The sequence below is a fragment of the Drosophila pseudoobscura genome, chromosome X (assembly GCF_009870125.1).
Source record: "Drosophila pseudoobscura strain MV-25-SWS-2005 chromosome X, UCI_Dpse_MV25, whole genome shotgun sequence".
NCBI lineage: Eukaryota > Metazoa > Arthropoda > Insecta > Diptera > Drosophilidae > Drosophila > Drosophila pseudoobscura.
The window spans coordinates 9,113,601-9,134,833 of record NC_046683.1 but is presented as its reverse complement, the minus strand read 5'-3'; the positions used below and the strand labels follow the sequence as shown (position 1 = coordinate 9,134,833).

Here is a 21,233-nt window from a genome sequence, read left to right as displayed (position 1 = left end):
GCTGCTGCCTGAACGCATTATTTTGTCATTTGCATTTGGCTCTGCATTTCGAAAGCCTCTCTTCTGCAGTTCACCCCTCTCTCCGCCCCCCTCCCGCTCTATTGCAGGCACTCTTTTTTTTTTTTGCCCCGAAAAATTTTCATTTCGAGGCACGTCGAGGCTTCGGATTTGTATATCCTGCACTGAGAGGATTCCATGGGGTGGATTGGACCCAAGGCAGGTCTTTGGAATATTTCTAGACCAAATGGAGATGGCACGTCCTCGTTTGGGCACGCTCAAGCGAAATAAATGCCAAAACAACATACATGCCGTGTACATGATTTTTGTTTAATTTGTTTACCGCTGGCTGCTAATAATTTCCCCTAAGTGAAAGGACACATTCGTGCTGCCACAGGGTATCCGCGTGGACGTTTCTTTGGCTGATTTTTCTTTGTTTCTTATGCCCTAAAGGTTGGGCAGAAGCTTTCTTTTTGGCTGATGCTGTTTCTCTTTTTGTGGATGGAAGGAAGGACGGCAGGACGGAGAAATGGAAGGAATATTTAAATCCAAAATCCAATCCCCAAGGCTCTCTCAATGCACTGTGTCCTTGGCCAATGAGAGTAGTTTCGCTTTTCGCTTGTCAGAGATCCGCAAATCGAGTTAATTTCCTTCCTCCAAAAAAAAAAATAAAATAAACACAAACAATTTGTTGCCTGGCACTGTTTATATGCGGCATGTGGCATGCATTTAACCCGTGCCTTGACCCGTAACCCGTACCCCATACCCGTACCCGTACCCGAGCCGGAACCGGAGCCTCCTTTTGGGGTGAAAAATCAACAAAAACAAACTGCGACATCAGACGCGTGTGTCCTTGCGGATGCAGCTCCAGCAACCTTTCTCTAATTAGTACAACTGTTTGCCCAGCTCTCAGACCCCTCCCCACCGCCCACTTTCCCTCCGGTGGGGCAGCTCTACTGCAGCGATAATTATAAATCTGAGAATCTGAGATTGAAGGGCAGTAGAGCTGCCTTTCGCCTCCTAATGATTTATTTAAGCTTTTCTCTCGCAGTCTCACAGTTTCTTGGGACAACAAAACGTATGAAACCATTTAAAAGTACTTCTACAAGATTCCTAGACCAAGGCAAAATACTAATAATAATAGTACAAAATAAATCAAATAAGCTGGGGATTTCCTTCGGTTTCATGTCCCTTTGGCCCAATTTCGCCTTACGACAGGCCAAATAAATAATTATTTATTAAATTATGAATTAAATTCGATATAAATTAATGTGTATATGATCGAAAGTCGAGAAACAGCCTGACTGCAAATAAATGGAACATTGACTTTTGTCCTGGAAGGAGTTATGGCTGCCAGATGCCCCTCCTGACGGTTGACAGACGATGAATGATGGATAGTCGGCTGTATAATGGTTTGATTGATAGAATCCGGATGGGGGGAGGGGTCTTTGGAATGGGCACACATCTTTCACTCTCTGGAGGGAAATAAAAGATATCTATGAACTATTTTCATAGTTGGTTCTTGAACAGCGATGACTGTACTTCCGAATCAACGTTTAGTTTCCTGCAGCGGTGACTGTACTCCCCAATCTACGTGTAGTTTTCTCTTGTTTGTGGCCTTCACAACGATCGCCTTCGGCTAGGGAGGTGCCTGGGAGTGGGGGGCTTCATTTGCGTGGACATTTGGAACGTTCGAACGATGGAGGGAGCAGAACATTAGGCAGTGAGGCAGGGAGCCATGTGGCATGTGGCGTTGACAGGACGGGCCAGGCAGGCGAGGCAGAACGGATGAGCGAACGCTGTCCACTTCGACTACCTTCTGGTGGTGCCCCACTGCTGCTCCTCCCATTTATTGTGTGTGCGTGCCTCTGAATGTGGTGCGGTTTAAAGCTAAACAAAAGGACAACGCCAGCGCCAACAAGGACATCCAGAAGCCAGAACCTATTACAAACGCAAAGCCCAAAGCAGCAGCAACAGCAGCAGCAGCCAGTCGTCTATTGCAGGCACTTTGAATTATTAAAACTGCACCACAAGGATATAACAATAACAAGAGAGGATGGGGCAGGGAGAGGAGAGGATGGGGCAGGGAGAGGAGAGGATGGGGCAGGGAGAGGAGAGGAGAGTGCCTTCTAATCCTACAGCCGCCAGCACCCTCTCCCCTTCTCCCCCTGGCATAAATCGTCCTTTGTATCGTGTTTGGATCTCCATACCAAAAAATGGTAGAACCATGAAAGCCATATAGAAAATTTTAATTTTCGTAGGTTTTGCGGGAACGGAGAACGGGGAACGGGGGCTTTCGAATGCGAAATTGGTAACCGAAACCGAAACCGAAACCGAAACCGGAATCGAAGCATTATTTAATTAGTGAATGCCAATTGTTGAAAGGCGACAGCAGAAGGAGGAAACATCCACAGCAAGAGCCTGTACACTGTCTCTTCCTTTCGAAACGAGCTGGCACACAGCCAGGACATGTTTAGGGACTTCCCCTTCCACACAGAGATAGGAGAGGGAGAGAGAGAGAGAGAGAGAGAGAGAGAGAGAGCGAGAGAGAGAGAGAGATCCTCCACGCTGTCATGCAGGTGCTGCTGCTGCGACATGAGGTTTTTGGGGATGTGCCGCTGCTGCCAAAGAAATAATTTAGCATACTTTTATGCGTGTTGCAGGGCTCCTGCCTCCTGCCTCCTGTCTGGTGTCTCCTATCTCTTGTCTTTATATTTCCCATTCAAATAGAGGACATGCTCGCACATGCAAGGAACAGCAGCAGCGGAAAGGAGGAGGAGTAGCAGGAGGGGCAACGTTCGAAGCGTTCTTGTCAAGGGCACATGTGCCTCTGAAAACTTCAAGAATTCCATACCATTCTATACCATATCCGTTCAAACTATATATAAAATAAGTAATACACAAATATAATAAGTAATAAAAAATAAATGGTAAGTAATAAAAAAATATAATAAATAATAAATAACTATACGAAATAATAAAAAAAAACTATAATAAATAATAAAAAACTATACGAAATAATAAAAGAAAAACTATAATAAATAATAAAAAACTATACGAAATAATAAAAGAAAAACTATAATAAATAATAATACAAAAATGTACTAAATATAAAATAAATTATACAAAAATATATAAAATAAATAATAAATAATAAAAATACAGAATAAATAAAAAAAATAGAGAATAAATAAAAAAATGTAATAAATACAAAATAAATAATAAAATAAATATAAATATGAACATTCGCATACAACTCATCCCGAATCAACCGATGCGCACTGCCGCATGACGCGAAAGATAATGGTTAACCTTTCGAAAGGCTGGTTCTCAGTGAGTAACAAAAGATAGTTCAAATAGTTGTAATTTTACTTAGAACCCGTACAGCCCCCTGGCCCATCCTTAGTCGCCATTTGGAGTCTGCATTCCGACATCTGATCCCGTGGCGATGCTGTTTGTGTGTTGCACTTCTTATGGTTCCCATTTTTTTGCAGCGAACCTTCTCGCTTAATTGCTTTTTGGTTGTCTGTCCGTCGGTCTGTCTGTCTTTGGCCTCTCTACCTCCTCTCCTGTCAACCAGAGATACCCTTTTTGGTACCGAAAAGACAAAAAAAAAAAGAAACCCCATTCGGCTTCAATTGTTGGCCTGACAAAATGGATTGTCTCTGTGCATTGGGCCCCCGTCCTGACTTTGTCAGCCATTCACCCAGACCAAGAGGTAGACCGAGAGAGAGAGAGAGAGAGAGAGATGGTAGACAGAGAGAGACAGGGAGGGACATCAATTCTGTTGACTGGCGACAAAAGACAGTTTAAAAAAAAAGAAAAAAAAAAATTGAAACCGAAACAGAAATAAAACTAGATTTTTGCAATTAAAATGCAACATGAGGCATGGGCCATGAAATTCAGAGATGGGCAAAAGTGAGAGAGAGAAAGGGAGAGGGAGAACCGGAGCCAGGAGCATGACAGAGAAGAAGACACTGAAATGCGTGACAGAGAGAAAGAGACAGCCAAAAGAGCAACAGAGACAGCGACTGGGGGAGAGTGGGGCAAAATGTGAAGTGAAACTTTTGGGCCAAAAAGTCAGCAAATGATTTTTACAATTTCTGCTGTCCAATGCAGTTACGTGTACGAGAAGACTACCGCCAGAACTAGCAGGAGCAGGAGCCAACCCACAAACAAACAGACAAACAAACGTAAATAAAATGCACGAAAATTCTGCAAAAAAGAAGTACCACACCTACACACACGCACGCACACGGGCACACGCATTAAAAAGTTTTGTCCAAAGGGGAAAGTGCCGTAAAATACCAGGTACAAATATATATATGATATTACGACCAAAAGGATACCCCATACACAAGATAGAGATTTATGTTAATGGAACTTCACCCCGATAGAGAAAGGGGAATCAGTTGCAAATATCAGAGCTATCAGGCACCCACAACTAGAATGCAATCATGCGAAAAAACAAAAAATAAATTTAAAAAATAGATATAAAAAAAATAATATTAAAAAACTACAATAAAAATAAATATAATACAAAATAAATACATATAAGAAAAATAAATATAGTACGAAATAAATATGTATAATAAAAAATAAATATGTATAAAAAAAGAAATATTTTTAATAAAAAATAAATATAATACAGAATAAAACATCTAAAAATATTCAATAAAAACAAATATAAATGTTTTTATTTTGAAAAATACCTTTAAAAAAACTGAATATTATTTTTAGTTCTTTATAATTAATAAATTTATTATTATTAAATATTGAATTTTTTAGTTAATATAAAAATGATGTAAAACTTTAGATTTAATTACCAATTAATAAGTCTTACTTAAACCTTGAACTCGAATCATCACCCCAAAAATGATTCATTAAATGATCCCGAAACTATAGTTAATTACTTTTTGTTTCGTATTTTCACTAGTGACCCCAAGCAATACGTTTTTTTGGCAAATACAATACAGAAAGCGCCACTGAAACGTGTGACAGAAAAAGATGCATCCATGGAAGTCTTGGCTTTTGGTCTTTACACGCTGCGCGATTAACATAGATCGCCTTTCTTTTGAATGTTTTATAGCCATGGGTATAGTACTTATTGTAAAAGTACTTCCACTCATTGTAGAGAGACTGCTGCACCATCTTGGGTCTGTCCCCTGCCCCACCCACCGATAAATTGTTTGTGTGTTGTTCGCCTTTTTTTTTTTGTATACAAACGGATGGCGGGCGCCACAAAAATTATGGTTGGACAACGAGGCCACAAGAAAGGCGTGGAAAGCCCAATGAATTATTAATCCGCAAGAGGAAAAGGAAAAGGAAGGAAGGAGCAACGGAGGAAAAAAAAACAGGTGGAAACACCAGCAGCGTAAGAAAAGGAAGCAAAAAAAAGCAGATGAAATCAACAGCAAAAAAAAAACAAAGAACAGTGTAAGTAAAAATTTCAAAGGAACGCAAAAAATTTAAATACATCATAAATACAAAACACAATAAAATGCAAAAATTAGAAGAAATAAAAAGCAAAAATATATCAAGGGATAATCGAATATTTCAGAAAATATGATACCATTCGCTTATAGGAAATTTGAAGAACAATTTGTAAAAGAATTTAAAAAAAAAATACGAAAAAAATTAATAAAAAACTAAAAATAAAAAATTCTAAGAATTTCAAAAACTTGAATATTCCCGAATGGAAGCAAATGGGAAATTTAAAAACAATATTTAAATCAATAGAAAAAAATAAATAAAAAAAATACCAAAAAATACGAAAAAAAAAATTAATAAAAATAAAATATCTATAAATTAATAAAAATAAAATATCTATAAATAAATAAAAATAAAATATCTAAAAATAAAAACTGAATTCCAATGAATTATTAATTTCAATAATTGAAATATTCCCGAATGGTAGCTAATGGGATATTTGTAAAGCATCTGGCATTGCAAGACAGAGACGTTTTAGAGGTACCCTTTTGGCTAATAATTTGTGGCAGTGAATATATAGCGTAGACCTCAGGTCTGTAGAACTTCAGACAAGAGATGGAGAGCCCAAGGATAGAGTTTTCCTTTGACTTTGAGTATGGCTACTGGAGTTTTCTTCCCTGTAAATCTACTGATGTACACTTTGTCTTGCCATCAAATCAGACGTGTCAAAGTGGAAGGAATGTAAGGGGGGGAGGGGACCTTTGAGATGCTCGCAGATAGAGGAGTAGGGTACACACGCCATGGGGCAGGTCAACAGGCAGACACGAGTCGAAGGAAAGAGTTTGTTTGCCTCCGTTTTGGTGGCAGGAGGAGGGAATTCTTTAAATTCCTCTCTTCATCCTCTCAATGCTGCTGGTTTGTCGGTTGCACAGACACCTACACCTGCCAGAGCTGACACACCTGCCTCTCTCCTCGCTCCTGGCAGCATCAAGTGCAGCGTGCAGCAGGCAGCAGCATCAGCATCAGCATCAGATTGTCCTGGCCTGGCTCTGGTCTTTGGCTCGGAGCGTGCTTCGCTCTCCGTCTGTATCAGCGCTTAAGAGCACTCGAGTTGCCTGTAAACAAACACATGACTCGCTAGTATAGTACACTCGTTCGGATAGATACGGATACGGCTCTGCACAGAATATGATACGCTTTTGTCTGGGGCCTCTCAAATACTTTGGAAGATGCCCGTTGCGGGGCGGGGGGGTTCCCTCCCACTGGCCCCAAAGAAAATAAATTACGAGTATTGTTCTCAGTACAGGTTCCACGGAACAAATGTTTCAGGTTACAATTATTTCGATTCCTTGGGTTTTTTCGCTCTTTTGAGGATTTATTTTCCAGTTACATTATACGAGATCTTTAGATATGATACCATGACTTCTACTGTGAAAGATATCTACCATAAAACACCACTGATTTCCACTGCGAAGGATCTCCACTACTCCACTACTTTTGCCCTAAAAAATATATGACCAAATATCGTTTGGGGCTGTAGTTCCTAATTCCTATCTTATGCCTTTTGCCATACCATTAATCTCTTAAAACCACTGTGTCTAATATTATCCATTGTCTTAATTTTCCTAAGTTTCTTTAATAGATTCATAATAATTTTTATTGTTAACTAGTTATCAAAAAAAAAATAAATAAAATAGGATAGTTCTAGGCCTCCAATTTCCAGACTAGAATCGATAGCGCAAGAGATCGATAGAGTTATGGCGCGAGAGGCTCTTACGATGATAGACCTGCCGATAGACCAACTACGATTTGTCCTTCAGTTTTTAGATATTTTTTAAAAATATTTTCCCAAAAAAAAAAAACCAAAGAGAGACAACCAAAGACGATAACATAAGTGTTTATCGCAAAATCTGAGACCATATAAAAATGTATCTACATATAAAAAATATACATAATAATAATATATAATAGTATAAAATAATAGTATAATAATATATAATAATAATATAATATATAGATTAAAAAATATACAAAAAAGAGTTTAAAAATATACCTTTAATCGATTGATAAAAATAGGTAAGTTCCAATAAATAAAGAAATGGGATATGGAATATGGAAATATGTCTCGACTATCTTTATCGACCTTTTTTATTTCGGTCTTCGGGCTGATCTATAAAATATATCTTCCCTATACTCTTTGGATTCTGCTTGTGGCGCACCAATGGGAGATCTCACTGTACTTTTACACACTCTCTTCTTTGGCTCTTAAGCACTTTCTTCCTGGCACCCTTTTCCCTACCCGTTTCTCAGGTGTCTTTCACTTGTCACTCCCCATTCCTCCGCTCATCTGTGGGGCCTCCCCTCCCCCCCCCTTCTTCAATGCTTCCTCCATTGCGTGATGGTTATTATGGTCTATGCTCTATGCTGTATATGCTCCTTCTCAAGTGAAAAATGACGCATTATGCGTTACTTTCAAATGTGTGAAAGCCGCTTCCTTCCACACAGTCTATGTCTCTATCTGTGTGTGTGTGTGTAAACCCTTGTGGCCACACATATACCTCCATAAAGAACCAGAGGGAGGCGAAGAGTTTTGCCTATGACTGAGATTTTTATGCGTATTTTTCAACGTTTGAATGTGGATTGGCTCTATACACTGAAATCTTTCTATATATAAAAGATTATCATCTAAAAATGTACCCAAAAATGACTCTATGCCTAGCCTATCCTCAATCACATTTTGTATGCAAAAATCCCTCAGAAATGATCTAGAACAACTCTTCGGAACACAGCGTGGATCCTTCAAGTCGGAATACCCTTTCTGTGTGTATATTTTTATATTTTTTTGAAATTTCATAAACAGGGCACACTCTTCCATTCACTGCGCCATATCCCCTTCCCCTCCCCCCCTATCACCATTCCCTTGCCCATACGCCACTCTTTTATCCCATATATACATTTTTTCCCCCCTTTTTTTTGTTCGTTTGTTTTATTTACTGCCGCTGCAACATTTCGCGTGTGAAGAATTTCTCTCTCTTGCCTGCTGTGCGAATGTACTAAATATATAGTATATATACTAAATATATATATATTTTTTTTTCTTTTTTAGATTTAGTTTTTGGCTTTCATTTATGCACACAAATACGAGTACGCCCATATTCGTCGCATATTTTGTTGTGCCCCATGCTGGGAGAGTGTCGTTGCTCTGTCCCTCTGTCCCCAGCTCCCTTGATCCCAAGCTGTGCGTTGTTTTCGGTGTATTCTGGTGATTTTTTTTACCCCATCCTCATTCTTATTATTACTCACGGGGATTCCTCGTCGGCAGCATTCAAAAGTTGCTTTGCTCTGCTTCGAGTGTCAACGAATTTAAAAGTGGAATTTTGCTTGATTAAAATTTGTTTGCAAAAAACTTTTCCTAGAGATGTTTGTTCATAATTCCCGTGGATTTATATCCAGTGGCGGGGGACTGATTTTTGTTCAAGAAACATACATTTATTTCTTTTAAAGAGATTTCCCTGGTTGGAGGATGATTATTTTTAGGCTTTAGAATTCAATGGTAATTTTTCAATTCTTTGCTTATTTTTCATTCTGATTTTTAAAGAATTTCAGTAGCCTTAAAAACATTTTTCAATTAAAAATTATCCCCTTTTTTAATTGAATTTTTCGAAATGGAAATAAAAAATAGAATAGAATATAAATAAAAAAAAAAGAAAATTCGCACAAAGGATTTTGTACGTTAAATATTTACTAGAAAACGACCTTTGTTTAGCAAACAAAAAAAACCCCCCGCATGAAACACGTATTCAATATTTCCATTTTCCTGACCGGAGGGAAATTTTCTAGAAAAATATTTTAGCTTTTGTTTTCAGCTTCTGTTCTGCATCCTGTCATACTTGCACGATAAAAATATATAACTATTTATATTATTATATTATATATTATATTATCTTATTAATTATGTGGTATCAAATAAATATTAAAACATTTTGGCCTTCTAAACTTGAAATTCTAAGCTAATGGGATATGCAAAAAATAGTTATTTTCTGCATAATTTTTCCTAGAATTCTGAAGCCCCAAAAATGTTTCATATTTCATAATCATTTTGATTTTATTTTTCAGTATAATTTTCCCTGTTGAGAGCATTTCCCAAAAGTGTCTTCCACATTTTTCACCATTGTGGAATTCAATATTTCGAACAGTATTTCACTAATTTTTGTGCTTTTTCTGGGAAATGGGAGTTATTTGTGCATGCATTTAATGCCATTTTATTTAAAATATTTCCTGCATTTCATTTTTTAATTTCCCTCCATTTTTCTCTTACTTTTTTGTGGCCACAAGCACTCAAAAAAAAACCAAAAAAAAGAATGCGTATTATCCATACGAAAATCTTTTAAAATCCATTACTTTGTGGCCATAATATTCTGTGATTTTTTTGCACTTTGATTCAATTTTTAATGCAATTTCGACCCGGCCAAATGTTGCGCTGAATCTGTACCGAGTTTTCTGTCACCATTTTCCGTGTTTCATTGCATTTCATTTCATTCAAATGTAAACAAGAAAAAAGCACGTCAAAAAAAATTGAAAGGAAAAGCAAGATGGTGTCATCGGCACATTGCACTTCCGTTTCCGCTTGGCAGCGTCGCCACCGCCACTGCCGCCGCCTGATGGAGGTTTGGCGGTTTTGACCCCTCTGCACACGATGCACCACCACGCACCCAGAATTAATGGCCAACGCAAACAATAAGTTGCCCGCCCGTCTGCCTTCCTGCCTCCCTGCCTGCCTGCCTCTTCTTCCCCTTGCAACTGCAACTTTTGTTCTTTATTAAGTAAAAGAGTAGCCCAAATGGATGCTGGCTGCTGGCTGATGGCTGCAGGCCACAGCCAACGTGCCTGCTGCAGGTATAGCCTTGAACACGCACGTACCACACAGCAAGCTACCGTTACTTGCTGCCGATTTACCGTACAACTCGTACTCGCACTCGCACTCGTAATCGTAATCGTAATCGTACGCGTACGATACGGTGTACCACTCGCAACGTTACGGAAACGCGAAGCGCGCGCGCGTGCAAATGGAGTTGACGCTTCCAGTGCAGGAGACACAGTGAACGCGCCAGAGCCAAGCATCAGCAGAAGAACCAGCAGCAGCACCAGAAGCAGCACCAGCACCAGCACCAGTACCAGCACCAGAAGCGACGGTGGCAAGCAGCAGTGGCAAGCGGCAGCGGCAGTGCCAGTGCCATTGGCAGCCAGACAGTTAGCCCTTCTCCTGGCTCCCCGTCTCACACCCCTGCCTCCACGACGAAGGATAACCAGGAGGCTATTCCCAGCACACGAGCGAAACATAACGACCCGAATGTCGGGCTCTCGTGTTCGGCAGCATTCGGCCCTCGAGTCGAGAAGCGGCGAATCGAAGCGAAGTCCCCCACCGACACCGCAGTCGGAGCGTAGGAGCCATCGACAAAGGCGAGCGAACATACGCCAAGCAGGAAGGAAAGAGACGGAGACAGAGACTAAAGATAGAGCTCGACCTTTGGATACTCTTTACGACTAATGAAAGAGGTTCATAGAGTGCTGCGGTTGATTCTGGTATTCTTTAGTAACAAATACTAAAAGTATACCAAATAAATATCAAAAGTGTACCAAAACAAATACCAAAAAATACCAAATAGCTAAACAAAATTAGCCTAAAATAAATGTGTCAAGTAAATCACATATATACGAGATAAATACCGAAAATTTACCACATAGATACAGCAATATACCACATAAATACCAAAAGCGTACCAAATAGATACCAAAAATATGCTTAAAAATGTACAATATAAATCTCAAAAATGCACCAAATAGATATCAAAACTGTACTAGATAAATACCAAAAATGTACCAGATAGATACCAAAAATGTACCAATTGCATACCAAAACTATAACACTTCAAAAAAATATACTTTTGAGTATTAAATAACTATTTCGAAACTTTCTAACGGCTTTAGGGTATTTTTATTTTCAATAATTTTGGTATTTTTTATCACAAATATTAATTTATTAATTATTGATTTATTATTATTACTTTTTTATTTATTAAGTGTTTTATTTTGTTTATAATTTGTATTTCTTTTTAAATACTTATTTACAAAGTGAATTACTGTTCGAATATACCCCTACCGCATACCCTGTCTAATCTGCTCTGAGAACAAAAACAAAAACACAAACTAACGCCGCAAAACATTCAACAATCTTTTTTTGGCGCCAAAAAATCGCGTAAGCGTAGGAAAGCTCCCTAGACCAGAGCTTTTCGCAAAACAAAAAGCTCGCGGCAGTCGGCGGAACGAAATGGCAAACGGAACACTACTCTCTCGCTCTCTCAGTCTCTCTCTCTCTCTCTCCCGGCTTGTTGGATTGTGGGTGGGGGCATGCCACACACCACAAACAGCATGGGCTTGGGTCCCGCTGCAATATGCATGGGGATCAAAGCTTTTGGCCCAAAGGTCAGCGTTAAATGAAGCGTTGTTTTTTTTTGAACGGCTCAAAAACACACACATCGAATGCGTATCGAGACCCCCGCCATTCCATTAAAGTTTATAACTGGGAAATTCTTAGCTCGAAACAAAATTAGGAAAGAATTATTTGTTTTTCATGGGATATGTGGAGTGGATTTCTAGAGGTATTTATAAAGTATTCCAAGAAGTATTCCTCTATTCCCAGAGGTAATCGCTAAAGGTATTCCTGAAGGTATTGTTTTCCTAAAGGTGTTTGTAGAAGTATTCTTAGAGGCCTTTCTAGAAGTATTGTCAGAGGTATTCAAAGAGATAATCACAGCAGCATTTAAAGGTATTCCTAGAGGTCTTCCTAGACCCCTTCCTAGAGCCCTTCCCGGAGCCCTTCCTAGAGCCCTTCCTAGAGCCCTTCCTAGAGCCCTTCCTAGAGCCCTTCCTAGAGCCCTTCCTAGAGCCCTTCCTAGAGCCCTTTCCAGAGCCCTTCCTAGAGCCCTTCCTAGAGCCCTTCTTAGAGCCCTTCTTAGAGCCCTTCCTAGAGCCCTTCCTAGAGCCCTTCCTAGAGCCCTTCATAGAGGTATTCCCAGAGGTATCCGGACTCAGATGTCACAATTTGTCAAATCTGTTATCCACATTTTCAAAGAAATATTTCGCTCTTATGCTACCATAAACACTACCTTTATTAACTACTATTTACACTATTTATTTATTTATTTTTTACAACTACTATTTGTACAATAGAACTCCTCAAAAAGTGTGCGTTTTGGCTTCTATTTTTGCTTTGTAAATTTCGCATTAGTGTCACTTGTGTAACCACCCAGTCCTCCCCCCTCCGGCCCACATACCATCAATCATTCACTTAACCGTATATAGGTGGAACTCCTCTGAGCCATAATCAGGTTTTTTTTTTCACAGTTGAGCTGCCATTTAAGTGGTTTGCAATTATTACAACACAACGTACTATTACCGACTGGCTAAACGGAGAAGGTAATGACTAGTTTGATGGGATAATATTTCACATTTCAGGGAAAGTTATTGTCAATTGTCTCTGGTGAATATTTTATGGATTGGCGCGACATGAGCAAGTAGGAGGTCCATGCCAGTCTCTTTATGTATTCAGATCGTTTAGATCCATCCAGCCTCGGATGAACAGTCGTATCTTCCCAGTGTCTTCAGATTCATCCATAGAACCGACCCCAGAGCTATGCTCGTATCTGCAACAGTCCCACATCCCTGCGAGATGGAATACAGATCTTTTGTGTGCTTTTTTCGCAAGATTCTATGATCAAGACCTCAATGATAATCAAGACAAAAGATACAGTTCTTTGGGTTCTTGGCTTCACGCATGGTTCAGGCATCCCCTGGCATCCTTCAATGGAGGTCGCAGATCGATGGAATTTGCTCCATTTCCCCGGAATCTCCGGTGTTGCCACATCTCTTAAATTTCCTTTGCGCTTATCCCAGAGAAATGACCTTCCAATATATACATATTTACGTTTGTATCGCATTTCAAACGAAATTTGATACAAATTTAATTGCTTTATTGGTTTTAATGCATGGCCTTTGGTCGTGGGGTAATTTTGATGTTTAACCAAAGAGAAAACAACTATTTGTTGCGCCCAAATAATTGCGATAATAATGGGGGGGAGCAATGGGCAACATGCAAACCCATAAAACACCTTGCGCTCTACCGCACTCTCTCCACGCCCCTCTCTCACTCTCTATCTCGCTCTGTGAGTCACTGCCATCGGGGGAACAATGCCATCGACTGTGTGGCAAGCCCCAAAAGCCAGGGCGCTGGCCGGTTGTTTGGATGGGTTATTGACACATTTCCTTCTATTTGGGATCCCCAATCATTCCGTCTCTGTCTTTCTCTCTCTCTCTATGCGAATGGGTCCCCCTCTCTGTGTCCACTCTTTTACTCTCAATAGGTATATTTTTCTGTGCCTCTCATGCTGGGACTGTTTTTGTTTTGTTTTTGTATGCATAGCACACGATATTTGGTGAAAGCCAAGCCCCCAGAGAGAGTGGGGGACAGCAAAACAGTAGACCAACATGGGGTATATAGTGGGTGGCAGAGTCCAGTGCCACAGTGGCAACACTGCATCGAACACAAAATACAATCGAAATGGAAGAAAATCACCTCCGATCCTTTTTTCACAGCATGAGGTTCCACTGTGGAACCACTGTTCTATGTAAATATTGTGGGCAATGACTAAATTAACAACGCCCCCGAAAAATGAGTGGAACATTGTTCTAAGGCCCCGCCCAGAGACCCCAGCCACTGGTGGCATGAATAGAAATGTCGGAATAATTTTAAATTTCATTTCGTTTCTTTGGACACTTATGACAGGCACATACCTCCATCCTCCTCCACGCGAATAGTTACTCCGATATTTGCAGAGTCATAATCGTGCACATTTTATGCACAACTAGCTCGGAAAATGATTTTGAATAAGTATTCCAAATGAGTATTCAAAATAACATATGATGCGGGTTTATCTGGAGATCTGATGCGATGATGGATTTATAATGTGTGTGCTTAAATGGTTCGTTGAGTGCCCCGCTCCGGCCCGCCCTTCGTCGTGGGCGCTCTTTCAACCGTGAGAGATAGAGCGATATAGAGGGAGGAGTACACAGCAGGGGGTGTCTCTGGTATGCCGATTGCATGTCCATTTTGCAATCCGCAGCATGCAACAGTTGTAGGGCGGAACAGCTGTTTCTCTGGCCCTCAAAAGCCAACCTTTTCGGAGAAATGATTTTTTTTTAGATTTTCAAGGAACAAAATATGTTTGGGAGTTTTTGACGTTCTTCTAGGAAATTTTATATAATTGTTATACAACTGTTATACTACTTCTATACATATGTTATACAACTGGTATACAACGTTCATACAACTGTTATAAAACTGTTATACAAATGCTATAAATATGGACAAAATCGTTCACAACTGTTATAAATCGAAGGAAATAGCTATTTTACTTTACTAACTGTTATACATTTGTGGAAAATATTTTCAGAAACTGTTAGACCTCATAGGAACACATTTTTTAGCAACTAATATACATTATATTATATATGATAAACGTGGAAGTCACCTTTAAAACTGTTATACATCTGTGGAAAACAATTTTAACAACAGTTAACCATCTGTGGAGAACATCTCTAGCCCCTGTTATACAATTCCTATCGAAATTCAATCTCACTTTGAAATAAGTTTTGCGAAAATGGAAATAAGATTTCCACTGAATTTCCGCTTTAATCTAACTCGCGAATCTCCGCAAAAACCCCCGTTGAATCCATATTAAATTGCATGATACCAGATACGCTCAATATCGAAGCAAATTAATTAAATTTGAAGCGAAATGTTTCCATTCCTAATGGCAAGGCCAGTATCTAACGAGGTGATTCATCACGAGGTTCTTCAGTCTCCACTCTCCACTATCTACCTCCACTCGAGAGAATCTCCTCGACAATTCCCAAACATTATCCACATTCGCCGCACACTTGAAAGCGAAACTTGAGAACATTTTCGTTGTGTCTGCGATACGATCGATGATGAGTGGAATGTGGGGCTGGCTTTGAAGCCGTTGTGTTGCGAATTGTTCAATTGATTGTGAAAGCCATCCGGTCGGGTATTGATTTCGGAGAAATAAGACTGCACATAGCTCTCGACATATTTTTTAATTGATTTTCATTCTGCCATAGGAACGATCGTTCTATTCCACTGTCACTCTATCTGTCACTGCCATCTCTAGGTAAAAGTCAGCGACATCGCAGAAAATTACGGCAACCGCGACGGCGACAGCGACGGCGACAGCGACAGCGACGTCGACAGCGATCATCTCGTTTCGTTCTTCTCTGTTTCCATGTACACATCTCCCCCCTCCCCATCCCTCCCGCGGCCTGACAACAAACGTTGGCTGATTTTTAATGATAATTCCAAGACTTTGTTTTCTATTCGTTTCGTTTGCCTACGGGGGCCCCACAGCAGCGTCGCGTCGTCGGATTCAACGGATTCTGGGTCACTGGAATTTAGTAAAAGCAAAAGCAAAAACAAATAGAAAAAAAAAAAAGACAGCAACGCAGAACAGAAAACGAAACGAAGCAAAATGTAAATAAAGAAACAAAGCAAAAATCTTTATTAAGACTTGCAAATTTGTAATGGAATTAATAATTCAGCTAAATGGTGGAATTAACTGAAGAGAAAGTTGCAATTGCAAGAAGGGCATAAAATGCCGCCTAAACTATGTATGTATTTCCCATATGCTGATCCCCCCCCCCCCTCCGCCCGCAGCGTCTGGCACAATCAGGAAGCGGAAAGAGCGAGAGCAAGCTTTAAAGGGGTACGGGTGGGGTGGTACTCTCTGCAGGGCAAGAGAGAGCATGCCGTTAGAAGGTGCCAGCGGGTGCCAGACCCACAGCGGGACGTCGCGCAGCCACGTCGCGGAAGTAAGCACCAGAGATGCGAAAGAGCAAATGGGAGAGGAAGCACAAATAGCGGAATGCTGATAATTGTCCACATACCAAAAAAAAAAAACGAAAAAACCAGCAACAATTAACAAGAAATTCCAAATTAGAGCACGAGAGCGAAAGAGAGAAGAAGAGAGAGGGCAAGGCAGACAGAGATTCCAGGAATGAACAGAGTCGTAGTCAGGGCAAGGTGGGGGAGGGAAAAATGGTATTTCTAGTACAATATGCCGGCGGGACTTACCTCTTTAATCTTCTGACGTCGCTCCTCCAGAGTGGCGTCCACAGTGTCCGGCGCCTGGTCGTTGGCGCCACCTCCCATGGGCAATTGGATGATTTGCTGGGCGGGATTGTTGTGCGTGGAAACTGTGTCGGAGTCGCCCTGTGCTGGAGCTGCCAGCACGGGCACGGCCACATGGCGGGCGTCCTCCGCCTCCGCCCGCTCTTGTTCGAGTTGCTCCTCCAGCGCTGCCGCGGGGGCTGGGGCCTGGACATTGGCTGCATCCGCTTCTCCCGCTGCTGCTGCTCCTGCCTGCGCTGCCGGCGGCTCATCGAGGATGTCGCCCAGCTCTTCTCGAATCTTTTGCTCCAAGCGCTGGCGATCGCCAATAAAGTGCGGATCCTCGTTGCGTGACGCATGGGCGGCGAGAGGGGGGGCTGGTATGAATATCTCTGGACCGGCCTTCTGAAAGTGCTTGTAGACGCGGAGGACACGATCGCCGCCAAAGTTATCCGGCAGCAGGAAGATGCCGCCAAAGCACAGGAAGCACAGGGTGACCAAGACGAGGCCAATCAGACATTTCTCTCGCGAATGGAAGTTTGATTTCCGTCCAATTGGACCGATGCGATACATTTTAACAAATTAGTTGTTTTTTTTTGTGTGTTTTTCTTACTAATAATTTTATTGCTTATGCGGGATTGTTAAGGTTGTTCTTGGTTGCTTTTGATTTGTATTATTTTTTCTGGAGGCACACAGCTGTTCGGTTTTTGAGGTTTTGCCGGTTGAGGTTTACAGTTGTTCACACACACACTGACACACGCGCGCACGCTCGCTCTCGCTTCCTGCCTCTCTTGTGACGTCAGTTATGCGGCTGCATTGTTATTGTTTATTGCTATTTTTGGCAGGTTTACAGCACGCATACAAGTACAATTTAAAGAACTGTATGTACGAAAAGAAACGGTAAATAAAATCGCAGTCCAAAGACAACAACGCTGACACTGCGGCGTGGCGTACGAAAACGAAAAGGAATCGAGGGAAAAGAAGAGCAGCAGCAGACAAAACACAGACAAGCACACGCACACACAGATTTACAGGAACGTTTATGCGTGACACAATTGATGCATCGTTGGTCAAGAAAGGAATTCCTTCAGTTTTCTATTGCAAATACATTGGCAAACGCTTGAAGCACAGATCCCGCTATACCCTGTCACCATACTAAACATTGCATTTTATTGACGATTGATCACGATTAGGTACAATGACAATGAGATTTGTTTGCTTTGAGCCACATTTCTCAAGGGAGTTTACTTCAGCGCTTGATCACGACTGGGGTCCACTGCATAAACTGCAAGTAACACACTCACACACACACACAGTCACTCAAACACAGTGGGACAGACAGGAGAGAGCGAGAGCAAAGGAGAGCAAGCACAGTAATAGGCGCACACGCAATTTTTGCAATACATTTGCTAAAACAATTTGGACGTATTACGGAATATATAGACCGTTATAGCTTGCCAAGAGTACCGTTCGTCGTGAACAATAAAAAAAATGAACAAAAAGTATTCTGTCGTTACTGGTCGCTCTGGGATGCGAGGGAAGGTACGGGGTGCGGTGTGTGGGGGGTCCCTTTCCCCTTCGCTCTCACTATTTTACAGTTACAGCTGACAGACTGGCAAAGACCCAAGAGGGGTGGTTGGTGGGGAGGAAACTGAGGCATCACTTTGATTTTTTTCGCTCTTTCGTTTTGATTTTTTTTTTTTTACTGTCTCTTTCTCTCTCTCTCTCCCTGTCCCTGTCTCTGTCTCTGCTGCTTCTTCACTTCCACGCTATTGTTGGTGCTTTTGTTGTTATTGGAGGACTCGCTCTCTCGCTCAATACCTGAACGTGTACTTTCTCTCTACTAACACAATGGGCCGTTACCGCTGCTGGCGAACATAATATTATTTACAATACGGATTTCACGCAAGCCACGGTTTAATTTAGTTTACAGCAGAAATATCACATATCACATATCGCGGCATTCGATTGGTTTTTTGTTTTGTTTTACATTTTGGCTTAGTTTGTTACATGGCAACTACACGCTGACTACACGCTTGCTACATAATGGGAGAAAAACGAGGGTGTGGACAATAGGCAACACGACCACAAAATGCATCGCATGCAAGGGGAAACCTACCCCACTTGAAAAATATACCTTGAAAAGCCGATTCGCTTTTTGTCTTCAAGGTACATTCTTGGTTGTTGTCCATACCCGTTTTTATAGACCATTCAAAGTAACGACTCATTTTTTCGTCGCAAAGCAGAGCAGCATATTTCGCGGCGTTGCCGGATCAGCTGTTGGTGCTTGGTGCTGTTAGCGCGCAATTTTGCTGTTACAGCAGCTGTTCAAAATATCTGAAATTTTTTGCTATGCATTTGTTGATTGTTGTTGTGTTAATTTTAATTTAATATTTTATCATATATTATTATTACATACGTTCATAATTAAGTGAAAACAATCACAGCTCGGGATCACGGTTTAGCATCAAGAGTTAATCAACACTGCCAGCAGCTGTTCGTTTTTGCTTGCGTTTTCAAATATCTCCGTCATTTCGCATTTTGAGTAAATAATAATCGTTTCAGCATGGAAAAATGGGTACGGGACACGCTATCCAAGTGCCTGGACTGCGTGGTCACCGACAAGATGATGGAGTGAGTGACCGCCTTGGCTGCTGGTTGCCTCCCCTTTCCTTTTCCTAAAATAATACATTTTCGACCCGACCCGACTATTTAGGGCCATCCTGGAGATCAAGGATGACTACGACTTTGATAACTATTTCGGTAATCTGCTGTGCGAGGAGAACGAGGAGCATCGCATCTTTCTGCTCAACTGCCGCCGGATGCTGCTGAGCGGCAAACAGGCGCGCAACAACGCCAAGGGCGGCACACCGACCAAACAAATGCCAAATAGATCGCCAATATTGTTAAAAAAAGCGCCCGTCGCTGGTACTTCTGGCGTTGGCGGTGGTGGAGCCAAGGGTAAGCAGGGGAAATATGTGAATCTGTATTCGAACGATGGCCGGCTGCAGGGCGACACCATTATGCTGAAGGGACGCCGCCGCTGCGACTGCCAGGCGGCGCAGCACAAGCTTATCAACAACTGCCTCGCCTGTGGCCGGATTGTGTGCCAGCAGGAGGGCAGCGGCCCGTGCCTATTTTGCGGCTGTCCCGTTCACACGTCCGAGGAGGAGCTGCAGCTGGCCAAGGATGCCTCCAAGATCAGCCAGATGGCCAAGAATCCCAGCAAGAGTCAGTTGAAGAAGAAGGAGAAAACCTCGAACGCAGGCGGCAACCAGAAGCCTGGCGATGGCCTGGAGCAGGCCGTGGCGCAGCGCGATCGTCTGCTGGAGTACGACCGGAACAGCGAGAAGCGTACGACGGTCATCGATGACGAGCTGGACTACTTCCAGGAGAACTCCGTCTGGCTGAGCGACGTCGAGCGGGAGAAGTACGAGAAGCTCAAGAGCGAGATGCACGAACTGAAGCACGGCAGTCGTCTGACGCGCAAGATCAAGGTGGATTTCGCTGGACGTGAGGTGGCCGAGGAGCTGCCCGTCACCAAGGAGTACGAGCAGCAGGTGATCCAAGATTTGGCGGCCATCAGCAAGGCCGCATCCGCTTCCACAGGCACAGGCACATCCCTCACGGGCCACTCGGCCATGGCCTTGGCCCCCAATCTGGGCATGGCCAAGCCGCCAGTGTATCGGCCAAGCAAGGAGCTGAAGAACTGGCCGACGGCGGCACCCGCAGGGACCGATAATCTGGAGCGCATCTACAATCGTGTGCAGGACAAGGAGCTGCTAGAGATGCAGGACATGCGGCAGTGCATGTCGATGCATCAGCCCTGGGCCTCGCTGCTGGTGGCCGGCATCAAAAAGTGAGTGCAGTGCAGGACCCCTCGATGATCATTTCTAACTCATTAATCTCTCCGTCTCTCTCTCTCTGGGCAGGCACGAGGGACGCGTGTGGTACAGCGAGCATCGCGGTCGACTGTGGATAGCCTCGACGGCCAAAGAGCCACATCCCGAGGAGATAGCCCACATGGAGGAGTTCTATCGGCTGCACTACAAGGGTAAGGTGGTCCAGTCTTCGGTAATTTTTCACCCACAACCGCATCCACAGATCCCAATATGAAATTCCCCGAGCATTATCCCACCAGCAGCCTGCTGGGCTGCGTTCATGTGGAGAACTGTGTGCCGCAGGAGGAGTACCGCGACACCTATCCCCGCGGCGAGTCGGACAGTCCGTATGTGTTTGTCTGCAGCAAGCCGGAGCAGCTGCCGATCCTTCTGCCCGTCCAGGGCGATCATAAGATATGTGAGTGTTTGCCCTCGCACCAGCAAAAAGGGGCTGGCTTATGCTGATCCTTTCTCTCCTGCCGATCCACAGATGAACTGCCGCTGAAGACGCACAATGCCGCCTGCAAGACGCTGCTGAGGGCCAGGGCCAACAAGGGCTAAACAGCCAAGGACTTCCTCACATTCGATTTCAGCATTTAAAATGCTGATTTAATAAAAAAAACATAAACCTCAAAGGGTTAAACGTTAAATCTTCAGTTGATTTTACGTCCTGAAATCCTAAAAAG

At 42.3% G+C, this 21,233-nt stretch overlaps 2 protein-coding genes across 5 annotated transcripts in view; one reads left to right on the top strand and one right to left on the bottom strand.

Moving 5' to 3' along the window:
• alpha-Man-Ia (alpha-Mannosidase class I a) overlaps positions 1-18,770 on the bottom strand; it is a 66,587-nt gene extending 47,817 nt beyond the window's left edge. Inside the window, exons 1-2 of one of the 4 annotated variants that reach the window (XM_033383538.1) lie at positions 18,488-18,770; positions 16,631-17,545 (exon numbers count right to left, since the gene is read on the bottom strand). In XM_033383538.1, coding sequence (XP_033239429.1) covers positions 16,631-17,239 — 609 coding nt within the window. In that variant the 5' untranslated portion in view covers positions 17,240-17,545; positions 18,488-18,770. The remainder of the gene's footprint in view (positions 1-16,630; positions 17,546-18,487) is intronic. The other 3 variants (XM_033383539.1, XM_033383540.1, XM_033383541.1) reach the window with 3 other exon arrangements.
• A 334-nt stretch (positions 18,771-19,104) lies between these two features.
• Positions 19,105-21,197, top strand: LOC4814859 (activating signal cointegrator 1). The gene is made up of 5 exons (XM_001354995.4): positions 19,105-19,300; positions 19,383-20,525; positions 20,599-20,720; positions 20,771-20,965; positions 21,038-21,197. Exons 1-5 carry the CDS (start codon positions 19,233-19,235, stop codon positions 21,106-21,108), a joined length of 1,599 nt encoding a protein of 532 aa, XP_001355031.2. The 5' UTR covers positions 19,105-19,232; the 3' UTR covers positions 21,109-21,197.
• Positions 21,198-21,233: the final 36 nt, after the last annotated feature.

Bases quoted from the DNA above. Each gene is read 5' to 3' on its own strand.
- LOC4814859 (XM_001354995.4), top strand. From the start codon at position 19,233: ATGGAAAAATGGGTACGGGACACGCTATCCAAGTGCCTGGACTGCGTG. The intron at 19,301-19,382 runs GTGAGTGACCGC...CCGACTATTTAG, and splicing joins GTCACCGACAAGATGATGGA to GGCCATCCTGGAGATCAAGG. The intron at 20,526-20,598 runs GTGAGTGCAGTG...CTCTCTGGGCAG, and splicing joins CTGGTGGCCGGCATCAAAAA to GCACGAGGGACGCGTGTGGT.